Raw genomic sequence first — 20,443 nt, forward strand, 5'->3', positions numbered from 1 at the left:
TTTAGTGTATGACTTGAGTGAAGGAGTGTTTTGGCCTCTGTATAGAAGAAATTGGAAACCATGACATCTTTCAAATTAGTTTCAGAACTATTCCCTGTCTCACAGATAGGATAGATCCACTTCCTTCTACCAGCTCGGATTCAGTATCAAGTCTGACTATTAGAAGGATACTGTTTAAAGGCAATCATTAATTTATATTTTTGTTGTCTTTTTTTCTCTCTGGACCTGAGTAGAATGCCCTGTGTAACATGCTCTCTTGCCCCAAGAGAAATCTATATTGCTGGTTTGCTAACAGCTGATGTTTGACCACCTCTTGCTGGTTTTTGTTCTCCTGAAGTCTGAGTTCCTTATGGGCTTGGGATAAGGGTATAGAGAGAAGACAGATCAACTGAAGTGGCATTTTCTATGACCAAAAAGGAAACAGAGACTTAGTAGTTCCTAAGAACAATGACTGTTCTAACAAAGATTTCAATTCTCAGATGCCTAGGAATGTCTCCCCAACCCAGAGAGTTCCCAGGCTCAGAAAGAATCATCACTCTTCTGCTTAGTATAGAAGAGCAAGTGTTTCTCCTAAAATAATTCTACCAACATAAATAAGCAAAAATATATCAGTGATCAGCATAACAATGATGGACTTATATGATTAAAGGTATTTACCTGTTTCTTGGGTGGGCATAGGAAGAGTAACTGTAGCTTCATAAGATGAAGAAAATCATACTTATTTTAAAAAATAAAGGATTCCTATGTACCCTGCTTTTTGTAGTGATAATTCTTTTATATTCTACTAGAAATGAAAGACACATTTTAGAGAAAAAAACAAACAAATCAGTGATTTGTTTATTTTTAACTATTTTATTTTATTACTAATCTATGGTGGTTGCTTTCTCCAGCCTTTCTCTCTTTAGGATACTGAGTAGGGAGCCATACCTTCTTTGTTTTTCCTCCAAGTTAGCCATTAGCTTCTGGAGTAAGAGAGTGTTCTTATCTTCTAGAGGTTTTAGCATCTCTAGAAGTTCCTGCTTCCTTAACTTTAAGTCTTCATTCAATTCTTTCAAGTAGTTGTCATCCATTCTAGGATTCCTGTGGGAAGAGATACAATAATCTGTCTTTAGCTTGGGTAAGTAAAGACCCTTTCCCCCTCCTAGGTAGCTGCCATTTGACATCAAAGACTCACTTTTTTGAGGACAAGCAAGGTTCTGAAGAGTTTGTACCACTTGTCATCTTGAAGGGAAATTCTTGAAAATATGTGCCTTCTTTTCCCGACCAGTTAAGACATCATTTTGTGCTGCTGTTCTTGAAGCTCCTGTTGCATTGGACTGATTTGAGCTACAGCTTGAGGTCACAATGGCACCAAGACCACAAAATAAGCAGAGCTGTGAGTAGCATCAGTAGCTGCTTGATGACTGAAAATACTGAACTACAAGATTATTTCTTGTCTTAGGTTTAGGCAAATTCCCCAAGTGTTATTTGGAAATCTTTGAATGAATAGGATTGAATCACAGCCATCGTACCTGCATTATAAAACACTGTTGGATTAGAAAATAGTGACTTATCAAAAAGAAGTCGTCAACACCATGGTAACGAACCTCTGTGGAAAGCCTGCTGCTCAAAATGCTGGATTCTGTGAGTGAGGAAAAAATAAAAAGACAACAGCACTTATTTCGAGGAGTTTGGCGAAGGAAAAGATACTTCCAACCAACATTTAAAAATGGACAGAGGTTAAACTGGCCCACACTATGAGTGTAATGGAGTAATAGATGAACCATTGTCATTCCCCCCCCCAATCTTTAAAACTCCATTATGTCAGCTGAATGTGGTGAGTCACATCTATAATCCCAGCACTAGAGAGGAAGAGGCAAAAAGGATTGGAAGTTCAAGGCAGCCTTGGGCTATGTAGCAAGACTGTCCTTCAAAACTAGCCCAAGCCAATGCAAAACAAAACTTTGATCTAATGTCAAGGGGAAGGAATATTGGGCATATAGGGAGAGGATATAGTTTGGAAAGATCCACACTGTCAGGGGTCTTCCCCAGTCAGATTGTGTTCTGGAAGGCTATACTTCCTGGACTCACCTCCACAGATTGACTCTGACTCTGTTATTCAACTTGCATTAGAATCACATATCTTTTGATTCTTAAGATCGACTTTCTTATCTATGTTTTTTAGGAAGTAGAAGATCGTCCAAAGGATTATACATTTTTAAATGTGCCCTTTGAAAAAAGTTTCATGGATTCATTTTTAGGCAATATCAGATGTGACTTAAGACAGGCCATTTCAAATACCAACTGACCACTTCCAGCCTTTTTCTATGAGTTTTCTCCAAAGTAATTTAAGTCCTTTATCATTAGGGAAATTTGAAAGGCAAACTATTGCATTGAAAAAAATTACAAGAACTTAGTTTGGGTCTCAGTTTCACTGTGAGCAGTGGGCTGCCTGTGAGCAAGTTTCCAAACTCTCTGAGCCTGATGAGGTTTCCATTTTTATAAAAGAATGAAATATTGACCTGATCAACTTGTGAGCTTGAAATATATAACATGCCTGGCTCATGTCACATGTTCATTCACAGTTAGTGAGATTTTCTTCAGTTTGGGTTTGCTTAATGCCCCAATTAAGTGACCAGATTTTTTTTTTAAAGCTGATATGTGTGAAGCTTAATCACAAGAGCCTTTCACTTTCAAGATCTCTTCCAAAGTCTCTGAACCCTTTTCTGAATTGAAAACTTCCAACCATTTTTGGAAATAGAGACTTCTCTCAAATTATATATGATCAGAGTCCCACAAAATATAGATCTGCCCTAGGTTAGATAGGATACAAGCCTTCCCTACTTACCTCTACATCAAAGCTTCTTTTAAGACAATTTTTACAAATACTTTTGCTAAAGTTTTCACGTGTCACTTGAAGGTTGTGTATGACAGAAATATGATATTAAATTAGAAAAGCCACAGCATGTTAATTCATGTTGGTTGTCCTAGGACTAGCCACAAAAAATTCAATTGAATGAAGGTGAGTAAAATGTTCACTGTTAAAAAGAGGTGGTGGGTGGACTAGTTATTATTAATAGCATCTTAGACTACATATGTGGCAGGTGGTAGCAAATAGTAAAGGACAAAAATGGCATTGCTCACTGAAGCATAGCCTCTTTAAATTTCATGTTGTGACATTTGGCAGGCAGAACTATGATAGAATATTAAAACATTTAATGGGCAGGCTGCATCCCAACTCACCTTCCTCTCTGCCCTTGCTTGTGAATGATTCCAAGAGGAAGAACACTTGCTATTCTGATGTAGTTTTTTCTACAGCCAATCAGCAATGTTTATTTCCTAACATTCTGATGTCCATGTCTTCAACCTGGAGTATGAATTTCAAGGAGTATCTTTGCCTTGTAATGATGTGTGTGGATATTACAGTGAAAAGCTTTTCACAAGAAGCAATCCTCCAAACCAGAAGCCAAGTAGTATTGACGGGGAGTTAGTTGATGTTCTGTATCAGAATCTACTACAGGAAGAAAGGAGGGTGACATTTTAGATGATCATTAAAGGTGGAGGAACTTGAAGTAATTTTTCTTGAAGTAGAAAACTAGGTCATCTGCTGATTGGAAATGTTTGTTGAGAAACCCCTGGAAGAGTGATGCCATGAGATTTGGAATTGCACCTGAGCAGTGGGAAAAGAAAGCCATCCAGGCAAAAGTACAAAATACCGCTTTATAGTGCTAAAGGTCAAATTGACTTTGGAAGCTGAAGATCTGTCGTGCTATGAATCAGTAGTTATACACTTTCTCCTATCAGTAACTGGCAAACTGAAAGCTACAATTGAGAAAAACATGGTGGATTCTTGCCTGGAACCTGGCAGAACCAATAAGCAGAAATTCAAGGAAGAAGGGTTTGAGAATGTTGGTGAGAGTGTCCATCAAAAGGTTTGCCTAAGGCTGGGCAGTGGTGGTGCACATCTTTAATCCCAGCACTCAGGAGGCAGAGCCAGGTGGATCTCTGTGTGAGTTCAAGGCCAGCCTGGGCTACAGAGCAAGTTCCAGGACAGGCTCCAAAGCTTCACAGAGAAACCCTGTCTCGAAAAACAAAAACAAAAAACAAAAAACAAAAGTTTGCCTAAGTCTTTGGGGTGTTCAAGATACAAAAAATGATAACGAGAGAGAACAAACAAGAAAGGAGTTGAGATTGAAGAGTGAGGGGTAGAAGAATAGAGGTTTGGGTCAGTGGATGTCCATCTTATGAAATAACTTGTGGAGATTCATCACCAGTTAGATAATCATAGTAACAGTCATAATGTCTTCTGCAGTAACTTTGTATCTTTTGCTTCCTTTCACTGCATAATCACTGAAATTCATGTGATATCTCGAAATAGGCCTTACAACAGGTTATTCACAATGACCTCATCCAATGTTAGAGCGTTTGGTTTTAGTATCTGTTAAGAAAAAGCGTGACTGCTCTATAATTAGAGAACTCTGAACCATTTTAGTGTTAGTTTTGCCAGCGGAAAGTCAAATTAGTCTAATTAAGTCAGGTCTCCAAAAGTAGAGGCAATTATTTTCATATTAATGCCAGAGATTAGGGGGAAAGGAAGAGGGAGAGAGGAAGAGTGGGAGGGAATTACATTTCTATGTTGTTTGTTATAATCATTTTGTTGACTCCTTCCCCTTAACTCTTTTTTTTTTTAAATAATTTATTGGGGTTTTTGTTTTGTTTTGAGACAGGGTCTCATTGTGTAGTCTTGGCTGGCCTGGAGCTCAATAAGTAGACCTTGACTGACCTTGAACTCACAGAGAACCACCTATATCAGCCTCCCAACTGCTGGAATTAAATGCACCACCACACTCTCATTTTTATTTTTAACTGTATGTGTATGTGTGAGTATATGCACATGAGTGTGATACCCGAAGAGGCCAGAAGAGGGCATTGGATCCCTTGGAGCTAGAGTTACAGGTGGTGATAAGCTGCCTGACTTGGATGTTGGGATCTGAACTTGGGTTTTCTGAAAGAACAGTTTGCACTCTTAACCACTAAGCTAGCTCTTCAGTTCCCCCAACCCCTTGCTTAGCTTTTTTTATAGTTGTCCCAACCTAGTCTGTACCTACATTTAAAAAGAATACAACCACTTGAGGCAGTTGAGATAAATTTCTGTTACTCTTGAGAGTTTTCGGTTGTTTTTTTTAAAGTAATACTTTGTCTTAACATTTCCAGATTCTTGGTATAATGGTCTTTAAACAGCTGTATGAATTTCACAAAGACTTTTCAAGAAAAGTATAAGCAAGGTCTGGGAAATGGCTCCACATGATGAACTGAGTTCAAATCCCAGAACCCATGCAAACATGGCCATGTGTATACCTGTAACCCCAACACTGTAAGATGTGGAGACAAGAGGATTGATGGTGCTTGCTGGTTTCCAGACATTTCCAGGTTCATTGAGAGATCCTGTCTGAAGGGAATAAGGCAAAGAATAATAGAGCAGGACACTAGACACCTTCCCCTGACCTCCAGTGCACAGATGCGTACACTCACAACCCCCCTTCCTGCAACACACACAAAAGAAGAAAGAAAAACAGAGAAGAAAAGGATATTTTTTAGAGAATCTTTTTCTGGACCCTCAGTTTCCACAAGAATTCCCCACTAATATGGATGCGCCTGAGAGTGCTTCTTAGTCTCGTTCCCACCTCCCTTTCCAAGTGTATTTTGCTCACTTAAAGAATGGAATGCATTGTAACCATCTTGAATCTTATTTCAGTGACTTGTTTTGAGAGTGTATAAATTTTTTTAGTTTTTTTATTTAAAAAAATTTTATTCATTTCACATACCAACAACAGATCCCACTCTCATCCCTCCTCTCACTCTCCCCACCCCCACAAAACCCCCCTCCACCCACCCCTCCTCCAAAAGAGTAAGTTCTCCCATGGGGGGACAGCAAAGCCTGGTATATTCAGGACCAAGCCCCTTCCCCCTGCCTCAAGGTGAGCAAGGTGTCCGACCATAAGTAATGGGCTCCAGAAAGCCAGCTCATGCACCAGGGATAGATTCTGGTCACACTGCCAGGGGCCCCTCAAACAGACCAAGCTACACAACTGTCTCTGGTATGCAGAGGGCCTAGTCTGAGAGTGTATAAATTCTTAAAGGCATTCAAAACTTACAATTCAAAATGTTGGCGTTGAGGCTAATAGGAGTAAAGGACCATTAGTGACCAGGAAGTCTGGTTCCACTTCTCTGCTTTCAGCAAATAGAAGGGCTATCTAATTTGAATTACCAGCTTAGGTTTATTAGAGTTAAATCTTGATAATGAATTACTATTTGAATTATGGCTTATAATTCAGAAGGAGTTTCAAACATTTGAAAGACACAGCTATAATAAATACCTTATCCCCACTTACTTATTTATATAAACAAGGTTTTTTTCCCCCCAGTGAGGGTTACATTAATAAAAACAATATGAATGGAATTGATTCTGAAAGGCTGTCTCATTCAAGGAGTAAGTATGAACTCATGGACCAACCAGGGGAGGTGGGGGATGCTGTCGTATTTAATAGAATTGCTTAGAAATAGAATTTACTTAGAAACTGTTTTTGAAACAGACAGAACTTTTGTCACAAACATGCTGTGTCACAAACAGACAAATCGACTTGTGTCTTTCTACAGTGTCAGAACTGATTGAATAATAATAAATTCACAGGCACCTTCCGTTTCCTTGGCTGAAGTTTGCCAAGTAGTCTCGGTTTCCCTCAGTAGTTAGTCAAGGAATACACAATCCTTTGATTCCAGTCTTGACTTTCAATGTCAACTCTCAGATCACACATTGCATGTTGCCCAGAAAATGCACTTCTCTGTATCTGGAAATGTAAGCCAAAGGATGGCTGCAAAAGGGCCAGAGAGGAGGCCTTCCTGTAAAGAGGAGCAGGTTGATACAGATGGGGAGAGACTCACTACCGATGGTTAAATAAGTCAACAAGCCCTGTTAAAGGGCTGATCGCTCGGCCAGAGTTGAGCAGCCTGAGGATCCAGCAGAGCTACCTAAGAGTGGGACCGTGGAGACCATAGGGTCACTGTACAAACCTGGATCCAGACAGATAAATGGGGCAAGTAGGCTGTATCAGCCGTGAGGACTGAGCTGAAGCCTCTGGAACAGTTGGGAGTCCTCTGCCTGTTGGTCCCTCAATGCACACATCACATTGGGTTGGTGGAGACTCACCCTCTTTATGGGTCCAGGTGAGTGTGTTATACCCTTTTCTCAGTCTGATATGCTTGAGACTAAAAATGGAGTACAATGCCGCTTGTAACATGGGAGCTACTGGGGCGAGCTTGAGAAACCACTGTACGGAGTATTTTAGAGCTGGAAACAGTCTGATTTTGACAGTTTTTGACTGCTGGATGAGAGTATTTTATTTAGGTGTTGTCAGATATGAGTGTAGAAGATTCATTAAATATAAGTGATTATGAGAGAGATTTATTTGTCTGTGAGTTTGAGACAACCCTGGTCTACGTAGTTCTAGGCCAACCAGAACTACATAGTAAGACCCTGTCTCAAAAAAAGAAAAGACAGATCTATTTGAAAATAATCAGTGTTGTAACATTCCAGAAATTGTATTTTTGTACCTATTTAAAATTAGAGTGGAAACATGTAGTATTTATTTTGTTATCAGTGTATGGTTGGGGTAATATGCCACAGAGTGTATGTGGAGGTCAGAGAACAACTTCGTGGAATCAGTTCTCCCCACCCACCCTTAGGGGTGTTCCAGGAATTGATCTCAGTTGTCAGGTTTTGGTGGCAAAAGCTTTTTCTTATAGAGACATCTTGCCAGCCCTAAAATCAAACATTTTAGGTGTCAACTTAAAAACACGTGACAAGGTACCTACTACCTACTTTCCCCCCAAATTTTCTGTAGTACATAAGCAAAACGTCTTGGAGACCACTGCTCTAGGGCAGAAGTCCTCTGTCTCTGATGGGATTTAAGAATACCCTGGGGGAACTTGTGAAAGCAGCGCGTTTTCAGGCTCAGGCCCCAGAGATTTTCACTGTTGACTGTGTGGCTCTAACAAATGTTCCCTGGTGATTCTGACATGAATCCTGTGGACCTATCTTCAGGAAAAACTGCCTCAAATTTTCTTCTTCAATCACAATGAATCAGCAGAAAAGCAACATGACTTCAGTAAGCCCCCCCCCCCCCCCATAGACGGCCACGCATCACACCTTTCTTTCTGAATAAGTGAAGGAATGTTTTTGTTGGGTGGGGAAAACTGGACAGATTAGTGGGCCACATTTGTTTTTATTTCCTTCTGTTTCAGTAGGGAGCTCAGAGGCAACTTTGAATATTTCAGCCCTAACTCCTGCTTAGGACCTAATTTCTTGGTCTTGATTTTTTTTAATTAGTTTCTTAAATTAGTTTTTTCATATTTTTATAAACCACCTGATCCTTTGTAAGTAAGTATAGAGAAAAATAAGTTTACCTCTGTGTATATTTTTAAATATGTGGATACATAGATTAGACCAAAAGTTTCTTTTGTTTGGTTTTGTTTTGTTTTGTTTTTTTGTTGTTGTTGGTGGTGTGGTGGTGGTAGTGGTGTTGGTTTACTCATATGTGCCTATAAAGAAACCTTGCTTCTAGAAGGCTGGACTGATGAACTTCAGTATAATATTTTGGGGCACCCCACTGAAAGGCATATTGGGATTTCAGGAACACAGTCAGGATGAGGGAAGTAAGAGATCAAATGCATTCAGAAGAAATGGAAGTTAAGTGCCCAGACTTCAGCCCCATCAAGGAACTGTACAACTGTAGTAAGTAGCAAGTGGAAAAAGAAAGTGGAATCTCTCAAGATGGAGTAGTTGAGTCAGTCAGAAGAGTTTATAGGTACACAGAATTCACCTGAAAGAAAATCTAGAGGATTCTTAAAAGGATGGTAACTAAGATAGTTACACTTAAAATCTTTTAAGAACCCTTGACAACAATTTTTTTTTGTAAAAGATAAAGGCTAGAAAGGAACTCAAGAACCATTTATTTGTCCTACAGTTTTTATTATTTATTCTTTGACAATTTCATCCATGTATATAATGTGTTCTGATTACTCTCTTCCCCCACATCTTGCATTTGTTTTTTAAGAATAGACTTGCCTAGCTTTAAGTTTATACAGAAAAATGAGACAAAAAAAATTGTTCTTAGGATTTGTCAGGTTTAGATCGGGGTCCTGCAAAGGATGGGAGTCTCCTTTTGTTAATACGAGAAGGATGCTCCTCATAGTCAGTAGGGCACTTTAGGAGCAAGGCTTGGCAAGGGAAAGGGGTGAAGACTCTCACTTGCTCTTCAATGAGAATGTCCTTATAAGTGAAACAGCTCCATACCCACATACAGGTTAAACACGTTATATGTGAGAAGGTAGGATGTGAGGTAACACTGTAAGACAGCAGAGGCCTTGTCTACAGTGTGCTATGAGGATGGAGCTTCAGTTCCACTGAAAATACGACTCAGTCCTGTTGATACTTACTCATTTTCAAGAGAAGATAGAAGTCTAGATGTTTTGTGTGACCTCCTGACTTTTTGTTTTGTTTTGTTCTTGGTTTTTTTTTTTTTTTAAACAGGGTTTAAACAAGGCTCTATATAGCCTTGACTGTCCTGGAACTCTGTAAACCAGGCTGGCCTCAAACTCAGAGATCCACCTGACTCTGCCTCCCCAAGTGCTGGGATTGAAGGTGTGGGCCACTGGTGGGAGCCATGTGACTTCTTTGGGGAACAAGGCCTGAGAAGAGCACAAACGGCTCTCCTTGTGGCAAAGTCCTGGAGACCCTGCTCCACTTGGCAAAGACCTATGGACAGTTTGCTGTATGATTCTGGGCATGACCCCAGGAGCATGTGTGCTACCTGATCTTCTTGTTTGCACCATGCTAGTCATACTGCCAGCCTGAATGAATCACAGTAGGTCATGAAGTTTAATATTATGTATTTGCATAACTGTTCTGGAAAGAATGAGTTTAATCACAAGTGTCTTTGAGAATTGTTATTAAATAGATGGTATCAAGAGTTAATGGGAACAGTCTAGGAACAAGGAATGAAGTAGAATCATAGAAACTCACAGTTTCCTCATTTCTAGTAACTGTGCCAATACCCCCCAAGAAGTTAAGGGAGAAGAACATGAGAGCAAGGGATAAACAATGCCAGCTATTAAGAGTAAGTTTCCAAGTTATATTGCTTATAGGATAAAAGGAAAAAACCTGGTATATCCCCAGAGGAGATAAAGTAGTACAGAATGTAGAATGAATTGATCCAGCTTTGGCTGGTGATTTCATTGTGAGAACCCAGACGCTACTAGATGTAAATATTAACCACAAGAGACAAAACTCTCTCTCACCCTGCATGACACTGAAACTGCAAATGCTGCCAACTGGGCACACTGTTCTACCTGTGGGTATGCCTAGTTGGAAAACTTCCTTTCTTAGCTTGCAAGACGGCTTATGCTTCCAACAGTAGAGTTATAGATCTAAAAGGTAATGGCTAGTGGTGGGAGAGCTGGGGGACAGAAAACGAAAGAGGCAAGGAACAAACTGGTAATTATCGTAACCATTTTTAGAAACTTGAAGCAAAGCTGATTGTAAAACAGTTCATGCAAACCACTGAAACTGCATAACTAAAAACAGCCCAGGCTATCCAGGGCTACTTATTTGAACAACAGGTGGTCACAATTTCATTATGGTGCCAGCTTCACACATCCATCCCAGGTCATTGAACCCGTCTGGAGCAAGGCTTCCAGCAGGCCACTACCGCCCAGCAGATGTCTGACTTTTAAGTGCTGTATGAACCAACTGTTTCTTTGAGGGCTACATTTGACTTGTAGCCTGCATATTTGGGAAAGTCAATTCAATGACATTAGGTTTTATTTTTCCTGTACCAAGATTTTCTTTTTGCACTGAAATCATTTTCAAAAGAAGCATTTACATGTAGATAGGAATACCGACTTGCTATCATTTCTCAGTTTGATAGATTTAGACTCAATGTGTCAAGTGAATGGTAGGTAACCCTTCCAAACCAAACCCAACCAAACTCAAAGCAACATATACTTTAGATACCTGTATTAGCCACTTTTCATTCTTGTGATCAGAATACATGCCAGGATGATTCAAAGGAGGGAAAGTTGAATTTGGCTCCTGGTTTCACAGAGTTTTCAGCCTATCATGGAAAGGGAGATCATTGCAGAATGGATCAGCTCATAGAGGTGAGTGGCAGTGGTTCACAGGGCAGCAAACAGAAGACAGAGAAAGTGATCTCCTTTTTCCACCCAGACTCCACTATTGAAAAGCTCCACAGTTTTCAAAATAGTGCCCAAGCTGGGGAGTAAGTGCCATAAGCCCATGGGGGGCATTGCAGATTCAAAGCATAGTAGTATCCATTGTTAGGCATTACAAGGAGACCTCAGACTAAGCATGCATTAGATAAAATGTAACATTTGTCAAGTCTTAAAGATATATAACAGATCTCAAATTCAGCAATCTAGTCACATTACATGAATGAAATGACATGTAGGTTCAATAGTTGAAACAGAGCAAAGAATTCTCTAAATTTGCTTTAGCTGTGTCTTCGTGTTCATATGCCACTTCAACAGAAATGATTGGATAGTCTAGAGGTTTTTGCTACTAGTTTTATTTTTAATTTAGTAATAACCATCTGTAATTTTCTAAAAAAAATAGATAATTATGTGCCTCTATATTGCTTCAACATCAAATGCTAAAAGAAAGCTGACATTTGTCATAGTAAGACTTTCTTCTATATTATCAGCATTTTCCTGGAGGTTTTCATTTGTATTTTCAAATAAATAATTAAGGCACTATAAATAATAATTAGGAATATACATAGAAGCAATGTCAGAGCAGAGCTTTTATTTTTAACAACTTTATAGTTCTGATGACAAATTCAAGAATCTTCTGGGTGTATACACTGCTTTTTTACACACATGCACATGCATACACCAATTATTCAATCTTGTTTAAGACACTAACTCATACTTGCTTTACAATTTAGTTTAGGTGTACTATAGCAACCTTTAAATATTATTTTAAAAGCTATCAAAACATTATTTATTAATTACAAAACATTTTAAGTAAATGAAATTTTACTGCATGGGTAAGTATATTATAAACCTAATCTATAAACTAAGCAGCTTTTACTAATAAATAAACTAAAGCACATTTCATAGTAGCATATCATGATAATAAAAGATCTGAATTAGAATAGAAACTCTAAATTTTGTAATTCATTAAGAACTATTTACTCCTGTGTCCAAATGGTCACAAAGCTTGATTTAAGGGGTTTATGTTAATTAAAATTTCTTTGGAAATTATAATATAGATAAACATTTAAAAATATGTCTGTCCTGCCTGTACTTAAGAGCACTTGTTCTTGCAGAGAACCCAGATTGGAGTCCCAGCACCTACATAATAGTTTATAATTGTCTATCATTCCAGTCCCAGGGGATCTGATGCCCTCTTCTGGCCTCCACAAGCACTAGCCACACACATGGTGCTCAGACATGCATGCAGATAAAATGCTCACACACATAATAAAATAAAAAAGTCTGCCCTAGAAACAGAGGCATTTTAAAAGATTAAGCATGTTAATAGCTATGCTGAGAAGTTTCCCCTGAACCCTTTCTTGGGTATGAGATCCTAAGAGACAGATGTGCTCTTTTCTCTTGTTCACTGCACAGACTCACTGGTCAACAAATCAAATTGGAGTGGAGAGTTTGAAAGCATCAGCATTTTTTTCAGCTGAAAACTTTTCACGTGTCATGTATAACAGTCATTAATGCACAGCCTTGCTACTTCATTTCACTTTCTTACTGTCTAGTCCAGAGTTAGACTTACAGCTGGTTTGAGTTCAGGCTCTCTTTTCCAGTGGTGAAGAGGTCTAAGGATGTATGTCTGATTCCATGCTGGCTAATGAAACACAAAGGGAAGACCGTTGGTGTTCCTGGGCAAGAGTGTTTCTCTCTAATAAAAAGAGAAGGAAAAAATAAAGAAAAAAAGGAAAGAAACCTAAAGAGAACATACATTTACTCTCTACTTTCTTTCCTACTTTGGATACTGTCCCAGAAAGACAGAAAACATGGAGCTACAGTAGCCATTTGGAAACAATGAGATAGAAAGCCAAAAGAATCACAAAGAAACCAAACACCTTGAGATGAAGGAGCTTTGAGATTCTGAAACAACCTTTGAACCACTAGGTCCAGACTTCTTATGACATAACTAGATGCTATTGTTTAATTAATGGCTAGTTGAATTTCTTTTTACTTGTAGTTAAATGTATTCTACCTGTAATACCATATAATTGCATGGCTCGCATTGTGCCAGAGATGGCTCATACTGACTTGTAAAATAATTACACCCCCCCACAATTCCATATCCAGGGACTTCAAGTTGGTAACTTTGGGCTTTACGTGATCTATGTTGGAAGTTGTTATGTTATGGAACTGGCCTAAAAGTACAAATTTTTGTTTGGTTTTGTTTCCTCAGAGAACAGGTTGTTAATCGTTTATCAGCACCATATATGACTGTTTTTAAAATCACATCTGTGAGGGGCTAGAGAGATGGCTCAATGATTATGGACACTAGCTGCTCTCCCAGTGGCTCTGGGTTAAGTTCCCAGCACCCACACAGCAGCTTACCATGGTCTGTAACTCCAGGAATCCAAAGCCATCTTCTGACCTCAGCAGACACTGCATGCACATGGGTCATTATTTTGTGTGCACAAGTGTATGGGTGTGTATGTGCTGTTGCACACGTGGAGATCAGAGGACAACTTGTAGGAGTTGGTTCTCTCCCTTCTACCATGAGAGTCCTGGCAAGGAAACTCAGGTCATCAGGCCGACAGTCAGTGCCTCTATCTGCTGGGCCATCTTACCAGTCCCCTATCATCCTTTAAAGTGATTTTTAAATTAAAAAAAATTTTTTTGAAAATTTCATACATGACTATTCTGCATTTACAAATAACAAATGGGTAATGAGTATGTCAAAACATTTTAAGTTACAGTATTTTAGAAATGAAAGAGACTAGTAAATTTAAGGGAAGCAAAATAAAGTCTCAAATTATTTTAAAATGAACCCAATATTATGTGTAACTAATTAATAGCAGAGTCAAGTTTACAATTTGACTCTTATTTTCAAAAACTTTTTGTGGTGGATTAGAATCCAGAGCCTCACATATGTTAGGCAAGCAGCCTATATTTAGCTATTCTATTAGCCATTACAATTTGATTCTTTATTCCCATTTTAGTGAACGTACCAGTGTACTACAGAGCACTATATAATTTATATAACAGTGATAATAACAATAATTCATTGCTTGCCATATCTAGCCTCAAATTCAAATAGTAAGTTGGGGATGCATGATTTTCTATAAATGTATCAGCTTAGGTTTCATAATGCATATAATCTGTGTTTAATTAGATATTCCAAAATTTGGTCTATTCAGCAAAGATGCAGCCCTTGAAGAAGGCTGACATATGGGAAGTGTGAACGTGAGATCACAAGCTGCCAACAACCTTTAATCATCATTATTCACAGTAAGTCCTGATGAGTAACCAGATGATCAGAATGAGCTTTGACTGCCCAAGTGCATCAAGAATCCTCTCACAGAGGGAATGAGCTGCCCACAGTCCTTCTCCAACGGCCAAAGAATTGTCAGCCCAAGTCTGAGATCTTCTACTCAAGTAAAAATCACTGGACAGTCTTGAAAGATAGAAATTGCACTGTGAGTTGAAATGCATTCTTTAAAGAATAGTGACTGAACCCCTGAGACAATATAAGGCTGACAACTCAAGTCTGAAACAGTTGGACACATGTGCCAGCAAAGATCAGATACTGAAAATACTCAAAATTTGTCAAAACTTCCCAGTGCTGGTGAAAGTTAAGACTGGAACATTTCTGGAAAGTAATTAGGTGATATACTACATATCAAAAAACTTAAAAATAAATGTGTTGCAAAATTTTGATATGTTAACTGTGGGAGAATACGAATAAAATAATTTACTATGTTTCTATTTGAGGAGACAGTTCAATTTGCAAAATGTAAAGAAATGTTTATGGGGAGATTTTATGGCAGTTAAAAGTGCTTGTTGCACAAGCATGAGGTTCTGAGTTCAGTTCTCCAACACCTACATAAAAAGGGTATGGCCATGTGTACACACACACACACACACACACACACACACACACACACACACACCAAAAAAGCAAGTTTTCTTTTAAAATTATTTATTTTGCATATATGTGGTATTTGTTGTTTGTAGTGTGTACATGTTCATGTGGATGTGTATATCAGTACATTCAGGGGCACATGGATGTGGAGGTCGGAGATCTCCTCAGTTGCTCTCCACCTTACTTGTCCAGACAGGGTCTGTCACTCTATCCTGCACTCAATGATGCCAGGACTGCTGGCTAGAGAGCTCCAGGGACCTGCTTCTCTCAGCCTTCCCAGTGCTGGGGTTATAGGCAGGCACCACTCAGCATGCCTTTTTCATGTGAGTGATGGAGATACAAACTCAGGTCGTCTTGCTTGCCTGGCAGGCAGGCACTTTACTAATTGACCCATATTACCAGCCCACTGAGTATTCATGTTAGAAATTGTAATCTTGGTGACTAATTTTACAGAAGTTTGATAGCTGTAAAGATTAATGAGCATTAATTATAGATTTGTGAAAATTGGAAACAACTTAAAAGTCTAGGAACTGTGAGATAAATGAATTAATTTTGATGTATCCAGGCAATGACATTTAATGGAGCCATTAGAATAATATTTTAGGGATGTTTGAGAAAATGCTAAAAATACAATGTCAAGTAAAAAATAATATGAGATGTTAGACTCCATTTGTGTATGTTTTTGGAAGTCTGAAAAGTGCATTAAAATCAAGATTTTTTTTAAAGTAAGTATGTCATTCCTCCATTTTTTTTCTGAAAATATCAAGTTTCTCTAATGAGTATGTGTAAATCTTTAAAATAAAAAAAATGTTCTTATAAAATCAAATCATGCTAATTGTATAAGTAGAAAGTACAGTGAGTAAGCTTTTCAAACATGCTACTAAAGGGAACCCCATGATCACTAAATGAGCATTTATGGCTTGTATAATGGCAGAATGGGCCACAAGTTCAGTATTGTGAAATTGTTTTTAAAATGAAGTATCTTAAAATTGAAAAGAAAAAAGTGTAGTGTAAAAGAAAGAAAATATGGAAACACATATTTATAAAGATAATATGAAATTAAAAACAAAACTCTTCAAGTCAAGTCACTTGGAAAACATTCTGATGACAAAGGACAACTGTCTCAATTAGCATTAAAATCGAAAACTATGTTCCCTCTTCACATCCCCATGAAACAAAGTGGACTGACTGACATGGACTGACTCTGTGGGTATCATAGAGGTGGGGGAAGAAGAGAGACCTGGATGGTTGTGGGATAATGTTTTGCAGGTGTTAGGAATTGAGAAGGGGCTGGAGAGATGGCTCAGCTGTTTAGAGTGCTTGCGCATATCATGAAGATGGGAGTTTGGATCCCATCATCCACGGAACAAGAAGAGTATCCTACAAAATGTTTAGGACTCTATCTCCAAGAGATCTGATGCCCTCTTCTGGCCTCCATGTCACACACACACACACACACACACACACACACACACACACACACGTCTTGTAAAAAATCAAATAGGTTAAAAAAGAGTGTTTCAGGAATAGCTGCTGTTCTGGAGACGGTTCTGGGAAAAGGACTGAAACATTAATGTTCTGTATTCAGAGTGCATTCTTCTTTTTAGAGTTGCTACCAAGAATCCAAAAGAATGAAGAATGAAGAGAGTACTAATGATTACTTTGTGACTCCCCAGCTGTGGGTCTTTGAATATGAGAATGGGCGAAGTGAGGCTTAACCCAAATTATCTGAGTTACAGCACGATCCCCACACTTAATACCTTGGTTGCCCCAGGTAGGTAGTTATGCAGCTTTGGAAATCTGGACACTGTTTTCACATGACCTTAAAAATCCTAGTCTAGACTAGTGGCTGTCAGTGTTTTTCTCTCTCTGACTGACTACCTGGGACAGATGACATTCTATGCATATACCCATGGTGTATGTAGTATTGAGATATCTCTTAATTTTTTCTCATCAAGCTAAGAAATTAATACTAGTGAATGTAGTGTTTGTTATAAAGAAACCTTCACTGCACTTCAGTCTGCTTTAGAAAATGGTGACTCATTCATAAATTTCGGCTCTTTAACAGGCTCATCTTTGGGCAGGACAACTAAGGCAATTTCCCTGAAGCTCAGACTAAGGGGCAGGACTGTGTAGGTGTTATACCTTATTCTTTCTGTCTAAATGTAATTAAAACCACTTTCAAGATTTCTGTCTATAATGATATCCAAGGCAGCTGACAGTGCAGTCTCCTTTCAAGCAGGATTATCTTGGGCAGGCAAGGGCTGAGGGGCCCGAGGCCCACAGTTGTCTGGGTATGGTCTTGTACTTTTTTCCAGATCAAATTACAAATAATATCACTTGCAAGAAGGCTATATTTTCATTTAAAATTGGCTCCTTTGCTTTGAAATTACAGTCAGATGAAAGAACGATGCTTGGTAATCCTTATTCATTTATCAATAAATTATTTAAGCATTCACAATAGATAGGCTCTGTGCTAGCTCTGGGAATTTAGCAGCACCGAAGGGAGGCCTACAAGACTGACCTCTGTACTAGAGAAGAGAACAGCGGTAGAGCATTTGTCTAGCATGGGTGAGGCCTTCGGGTCCAACCTGATCTCTGCAAAAAACAAATACAAAAACAGAAACAAAACCTTTCAAAGAAATCACAACAGCGAAGACTGATCTCTACTTTCCTTCCAGTGGGTGGAGACAGCTATTAGACAAGAAGCAAAACTGAAATATTGTTGTCGGATTTGTTCACTCATTTCATTCATTCATTTATGTAGGTGGTTTTCCTGTCCCGCAGCTGCTCTTAATTAAACACACTGAGGCTTATATTAATTATAAATGCTCAATCAATAGTTCAGGCTTGTTACTAGCTAGCTCTTACATTTTAAGTTAACCCATATTCCTTATTTACACTGCCATGTGGCGGTACCTTTATTAGCATGGCACGTTCATTCCCTGCTCCCTCTGTGTCTGGGTGGCTATTCTACTGGCTCCACCCTTCTTCCCAGAATTCTCAGTCTGGCTGTCCCACCTATACTTCCTGCCTGGCTGCCAGCCAGTCAGTTCTTTATTAACCAATGAGAGTAATATGTATTCATAGTGTACATAAGGATTATTCCACAGCACATTTACTTACCTAACGTGTACTGAAAACAACTAATATGTCCCAAGTGTTCTAAATGTCTTCCCATGAATTATCCCTTTAAATTTAACCCTGAGTAAAAGTATATTCTGATTGTTGTTGTTTTTTTCTTTTACAAATCCATAAGTAGTGTAATTCACTGTCACAATCAAAAGTCAGGAAGGAATCAACATATCCAATATAGGAAACTTACTGTATTAATTATAAGAATTCATTATAAAATGACAAGTTAAATAGCTAGTGTAAGGACTTCTGTGTACTGATATGGAACACTACCTAAGAGAAAGTGGTGTTGTTTTTTTTTTTTAATTTTCTACACTTTATTATAAAAAACAGAAACAGCCGGGCGGTGGTGGCACACGCCTTTAATCCCAGCACTCGGGAGGCAGAGCCAGGCGGATCTCTGTGAGTTCGAGGCCAGCCTGGTGAGTTCCAAGAAAAGGCGCAAAGCTACACAGAGAAACCCTGTCTCAAAAAAAAAAAAAAACCAGAAACAGAAACTTGCAAGCAGGGCATGGTGATGCAGACCTGTGATTGGAGCACGTCTAGGAGCACATCCAAGTAGGAGGCGAGGTAGACCGACCTTTGTGAGTCAAGGTCAGCCTGGTCGACAGAGCAAGTTGAGGACAGCCAAGGCTACACAGACACTGTCTCAAAAACAACCCTAAAAGAAAAGAAAATAAGCCCTTGCAAATAATTAAAAATGCCACACACCAAAAATAACTAGATTCCAAGATTTTACAACTCAATGAACTCTACAGTTAAAACAGGCGTGGAGTGCCACATTCAGTTTTATAGTTTCAACACTGAATATATTTTATGCACATATCTATCACCCAAACCAAAAAGCTCACGACAGAATCATAGCCAGAAAAACAATTAGCTTTATTTCTTCTCTCATAACTTGTATCCACTGCCTGCATGCAGTCCTTCCTCGTCATTTTAATCTTAGCCCTTCTTGTTCTCTTTTCTTCATATTATACTATACCCATACATATATTTACTTAGCTATATACATATATTATTGGCTAGATTTCATATATAAGGGAGAACATGCAATTTCTTTTCTATCTTTGATTGTATTACCTCACTTACATTCTAAATGTATCCATTTTTTTGCAAAATTATCTTCATTTTTTTGTATATAAAGCAGCATTCTTTCTATGAGCAGCACTCCATTATATATACTGCATTTTCATTATCCGTCTGTTGATGGACAACTCAGTTGATTCCAATTCTCTGCAGTTGGCAAAGCAGCAATAAGTGTGGGGGTGCAAATATCTCTATAGTAGGTTATGTCATTCTCTGGGTACATACCCAAGGACTCTATGAGAATTAAGTTTCAGTACAGCAAAGGAAACAGTCATCAGAACACACAGATAGCCCACAAAATGAGAGAAAGTCTTTATCAGCTACACTTCAGACTAGGGGCTGGTATTCAGAATTTACCGAGAAATGCAGAAATTAAATACCAAGGAAATAAAACTGCCAACCAATAAATGGGCAAATGGAATGGAAGAAATGGTTTTTAAAAGAAGAAATACAAATGGCTAATAACCATTTGAAAAGATGTTCAGTATCCCTAGCATCAATACATCTGACAACAAATGTTGGAGAGGGTGTGGAGAGAAAGGAACTCATTCACTGTTAGTGGGGGGTGAAAATTAATACAGCCATTGTGGGACTCAGTTTGGTGATCTCTCAAAAGTTAAAACCAGAACTACCATATGACCCAGAGAAAGTGTCCGTATTAGAAGGACAAACTTTAAAACGGCATTTAAAATCAGAGCTTTGTGCCTTTACATGTTTGTATTTTAAAAGTGCATAAGCTATATAAATAATTCAACTGATTGCTTCAGGAGAGCAACCTGGTGAATTAGAATGGGGAGCAGCACATAGTTTTGTTGATATAGCCATCCTTTTGTAAATCAAAATGTTAACCACATCCATTAATTATTTTGAATTGAAATTCTCATTAATACTTTTTTCATAAAAGGTTTAGCCTTCTAGGAGCTTGCTCAAATACAAGGAAATTTAACTTCTATGTTCTCAATTTAGGAACAAAGGCAGGTAAGCCTCATGTTAAAGAAAAACATATTTAGTTTTATGCTTATAGATAAGTGCAGAGATCAGGAGGAA

General features: G+C 38.5%; 1 protein-coding gene and 1 long non-coding RNA gene across 3 annotated transcripts in view; one reads left to right on the forward strand and one right to left on the reverse strand.

The window, feature by feature from the left end:
- Positions 1–5,857, reverse strand: part of Ccdc196 (coiled-coil domain containing 196) — a 22,760-nt gene extending 16,903 nt beyond the window's left edge. Inside the window, exon 1 of the mRNA XM_052739523.1 lies at positions 928–5,857. Coding sequence (XP_052595483.1) covers positions 928–1,163 — 236 coding nt within the window. The 5' untranslated portion in view covers positions 1,164–5,857. The remainder of the gene's footprint in view (positions 1–927) is intronic.
- The window catches only part of LOC128111186 (uncharacterized), a 25,041-nt gene continuing 10,451 nt past the window's right edge, over positions 5,854–20,443 (forward strand). Inside the window, exons 1-2 of one of the 2 annotated variants that reach the window (XR_008218515.1) lie at positions 5,854–14,726; positions 16,780–16,946. This is a non-coding gene — a long non-coding RNA (uncharacterized LOC128111186). The remainder of the gene's footprint in view (positions 14,727–16,779; positions 16,947–20,443) is intronic. The other variant, XR_008218516.1, reaches the window with a different exon arrangement.

The sequence above is a fragment of the Peromyscus californicus genome, unplaced genomic scaffold (genome assembly GCF_007827085.1).
Source record: "Peromyscus californicus insignis strain IS unplaced genomic scaffold, ASM782708v3 Scaffold_15__1_contigs__length_86483966, whole genome shotgun sequence".
Lineage (NCBI taxonomy): Eukaryota > Metazoa > Chordata > Mammalia > Rodentia > Cricetidae > Peromyscus > Peromyscus californicus.